Source organism: Rhinolophus sinicus, linkage group LG16 (assembly GCF_036562045.2).
Source record: "Rhinolophus sinicus isolate RSC01 linkage group LG16, ASM3656204v1, whole genome shotgun sequence".
In the NCBI taxonomy this organism is placed as follows: domain Eukaryota; kingdom Metazoa; phylum Chordata; class Mammalia; order Chiroptera; family Rhinolophidae; genus Rhinolophus; species Rhinolophus sinicus.
The window spans coordinates 26,442,421-26,446,101 of record NC_133765.1 but is presented as its reverse complement, the minus strand read 5'-3'; the positions used below and the strand labels follow the sequence as shown (position 1 = coordinate 26,446,101).

Sequence of the window (3,681 nt, the reverse complement as noted above, 5' to 3'; positions counted from 1 at the left end):
CCCCGCTTGAATTGCAGTTTTTCTTCTGACAAATGGCCAGGCTATGAGGCCAGACCTGGGTTGCACTTGCATGTGTGATGAAGGGTTTTGCCTCTTGCACGTGGCTTCTATTTGGCAAGGAAAGCTGTGACTGTCACTAAGGAAGCCCCAGGGCCTGCCAACTGTAAATGACAGTGGCCTGAATTGTTGTAGAAGCAGGAGTCTAGCACACCTAGAGGCAGAGTAGGAGAGGTTTGAAAGCAGTAGGGTTGCCCGCTGCCTCCATTATTTAATATTCTTTTACCTTGGTTTGAGGTAAATTTGAGTGATGTGAATTCTTTTGCTGCGTAATAAAGTGACCTCTAGGTGTAATAGAATGTGAAGGCAAATAGTTGCAATAAATCACCTGCACAAGCAATGTGAGCTTTCTGTTTTTTTAAAGTTCATTACAGGTCAGCTAGATAAACTTCTTAAATAGGTTAAAGCAATAACTACTATGAGCGTGAGCAATTTTGCTATCGTGGAGTAATGTCTTTCCTAGGGTCATCAGGTCTAAATAAAGGGTTCTTGAGCTGGGTTTAGGTTTAACCTGTCCTTGTTGAAAAGGTTCAGAAATCCTGCGTGACGAACTCTCCTGGGTGGGTGAGTGTGTTCTAGCCCGAGATGAGGGTGCATTGAAGGAAAAATCAGAACTCTGTTAAATGTGTCAGGGACTTTGAGTGACATCCATTTTTATTATCAAGAAAACATCCTAGAAATGTCATTAGTAGGTAGATCAAAACTAACCACAATCTCTTCACCCTCCTAATTCCTGTGAGTGTGGCAGTCTCACCTGTTTGCAGGTGCCAGGCAGGTATAAGACAATAGGGAAGGGTGTTAACTACAGAAACTACCAGAAGTTGGCAGCTACTACTTGGCTTTGTAATAATGGTCTGGTGAAGCCAGGTTTTTTCCCCTCCAGAAAAGTGCTAGAACTGCATTTTTTGTCAAGTTACCTAATGAAGTAGACAAGAACCTATTTTCAAGGTTCTGTGGGTTAGTACTGAGACCAGCTGTAAATCTGTGCCAGTTCAGTTGCTGTGTCTCATTAATGCTTCTACTCCACATGACCTGGACTGCTTAGGGCCCGTCCCAGGGGCTGGGGGTACAAGGCCTCAGTGGGAGACTGCATCTCGTACTACATAGGGAGCCAGTCTTCTCACTGAGGTAGAGGGAAGAGACTTGGCCAAACATGATGAACTTCCTAAGTACATATGCTAAATGCTGTAGGAGCCAAATAAAATTTATTAAACATATCTTAGGCAATTAGAAACAAAGATAGCTGTAACCACAGAGGGTCCACAACCTGCAGAACCACTTGACCGGGCAACGCTAGGTAAAGGTGACATCAGTTTATGTGAATAAGTCCTCCATTTTGAGCTGCTAACCTGGCCTCTGATCAGCAGTCATCCAGTTTGGAGAACTGTAGAAGATGCTGCTGCCTCCCAGAATGTCCTGTTGCAACAAGGCCCTGAGGCTTAGGCACAGTGCCACCTGCAGAGGCTCACTCCATTGCTTCAGCAGCCTCCTCAGCACCATCTGAAAGGTCCTCCTCTCCCGACTCCTCTAGTAAACAGCTTCTTGTGACAGATTTCTGGATAGCTTCCCTCTCTCCTGGAGAAAGGCAGGCAGACAGCATGGATGAAAGATGTCTTTGGGAGAGAGACCTCTTATTCAGCTGGAGATCACTGCTTACTGGACACTGGGCTAGTAGAATTGCTTACCTTCATCCGTGCAGTTCTGCAACAAGATCAACAGCTGTCTCCTGTTGTACTGAATTAGGAACTTCTGACATGTTCTAATTGTACCTGGCACGGGAAAGAGCTTTGTGGTCAACAGCTTGTGAAATGGGTCTGACTCAAAGACTCAGAGCTAGGGGAAGGCATCTTGTTCTTGGCAGAATAGCAGGAGACCCACCCACTAGTCAAGACTCAACTCGGAACCTGTTACCTATTGAAAATCAGCCATTCCACAGGCATCCCTACCTCCCACATGTAAGGTGTTGAGAAAACACGGGTAATGGTGTCCTTTGTTCTCCAAGTATGTGATGAAGGGAAGAGCTGACCACACAAGCTGGTAGAATTCCTTTCGGCATCGAAGTAGCACTATTCCAGTATAGGCATTGAGGTATCGCACTACAGCAGGAAAAAAACCACACTTTTGGGGGGAACTTTGGAGTCTCAGGAGCAGGTTAAAAACCTTAGCGTAACAGAGAGCCTATTATGTGCCCAAACTGTTCAAGATAGTGGCACTTGGGATGCACCAATGAGTTAAAAACATTCCTGAAGGAAAACAAATTTTAGGGAAATTTCATTTATGGAAGGGGGATAGACAACACCCAGTGCCTTGTACACTGCTCATAACTGGCTGCTGATTTAGAATTTTAAATGCTCTTAATTCACTAGCTCAAATGGGATGGGATAGGGAGGGCGCGTGGAGAAAACCCTTGGCTGAAAAAAAGGTTCTAATACAGCTAAGCTCTAGGTCCTTGAAGCAGCCAACTGTCTCACCTGATGGAGAAGTGTGCCTATGTGCATTTAATTCTCCAGGATTCCATTTCGAGCATATGGTATAAGGGAACAAATTTAGACAGTGTGGCTGTAGGGAAGGCCCTGTTCTTCCTGATTTACACATACACCATTTGTTCTGTACTTTACTAGCCCTATTAAGGGCTTTTCAGGAGTAATTCTGAATGTTTTCCATGTGGTGTCAATGTAACCAGTCAAATAACTTGAATTCTAACCATTCTATTGAGTTTAGTCGCACTCCCCAATATACACATGTCAAACAGGTACAGGGAGTTCTCGCCCAAAGTTCCACTGCCTTCTCCGCTTATCTTCGGACTCGTCCAGACTTGGGGCTCGGGGGTCCCAGACGCCTAAACAGGACGATATCGTACAGAGGATGGTGCATTGGGGTTGGCAGGCCCTGGGGTCGCTCGTGCTCCTTCGTCATCCCTCCTCCGGCCCCCGTTCCCTCCAAATCTCGCCGTCTGTCAGTTCCCCAGCACCCTTGTACCTGCGAGGCCGATGGAGGAGGCGGCCGCGCCGAAAGTTCCGTGTACTCGGGCGATCGTGTCCCGTACGAGGCCACCCAGTACTCTGTCATCCAGACTCAGGCGGCAGCGGGGGTCGTCAGACACCACTTCGCAGAGCAGGTACCTGCGGCGGGCGAGAGGGAGCTGAGCGCGCGGCCAGAGCCGTGGGCACCGGGCAGGGACCGCATTGAGAGGCCAGACAGAGGTTGCTCACCTGTGCTTGAACCGCACCATGGCGACCTCCGCGCCCGGCTTCCCGTTGCGCAAACCGGAAGTCTGTGTTCCCGCTGGTGGCCAATGGGAAGTTAGCCTCCGCAGTCTTGCAGCCACTCAGAGAGGGAGGCAGGATAGGGGGAGGAGCTATAATGTTGAGAGGCCAAGTCCAGCGTCAGTCTCCTTTAAGCCCCGCCTCTGCGTTTGCAGAGCGCATGCGTCATGCTGAGATCCACGCTGCTTTGGGTGGAAGTTGGACTCGGTGTTGGAGAGGTTCGTGGCGGTGACAGGTAGTTCTGCTCCACGCCGGAGTTTGCAATACTGTATAAGATGTAGCTGCTGCATTTGGCGCCCTCGGAACGTTTACTTTCTATTATCTTGTAATAAATACAGTTGTGTATGCACTTATATTC

General features: G+C 48.2%; 1 protein-coding gene across 1 annotated transcript; it reads right to left on the bottom strand.

Annotated features, from left to right (window-relative positions):
- Positions 1-676: 676 nt before the first annotated feature.
- POP5 (POP5 homolog, ribonuclease P/MRP subunit) lies at positions 677-3,349 on the bottom strand. Its single transcript, XM_019727858.2, has 5 exons — positions 3,270-3,349; positions 3,037-3,179; positions 2,004-2,153; positions 1,743-1,826; positions 677-1,632 (listed from the first exon to the last, which is right to left on the bottom strand). The coding sequence occupies exons 1-5, from the start codon at positions 3,287-3,289 to the stop codon at positions 1,523-1,525; spliced, it is 507 nt and encodes a 168-aa protein (XP_019583417.1). The 5' UTR covers positions 3,290-3,349; the 3' UTR covers positions 677-1,522.
- Positions 3,350-3,681: the final 332 nt, after the last annotated feature.

Bases quoted from the DNA above. Each gene is read 5' to 3' on its own strand.
- POP5 (XM_019727858.2), bottom strand. From the start codon at position 3,289: ATGGTGCGGTTCAAGCACAG. The intron at 1,827-2,003 runs GTAGGGATGCCT...TTCCCGTGCCAG, and splicing joins CAACACCTTACATGTGGGAG to GTACAATTAGAACATGTCAG. The intron at 1,633-1,742 runs GTAAGCAATTCT...GCCTTTCTCCAG, and splicing joins GCAGAACTGCACGGATGAAG to GAGAGAGGGAAGCTATCCAG.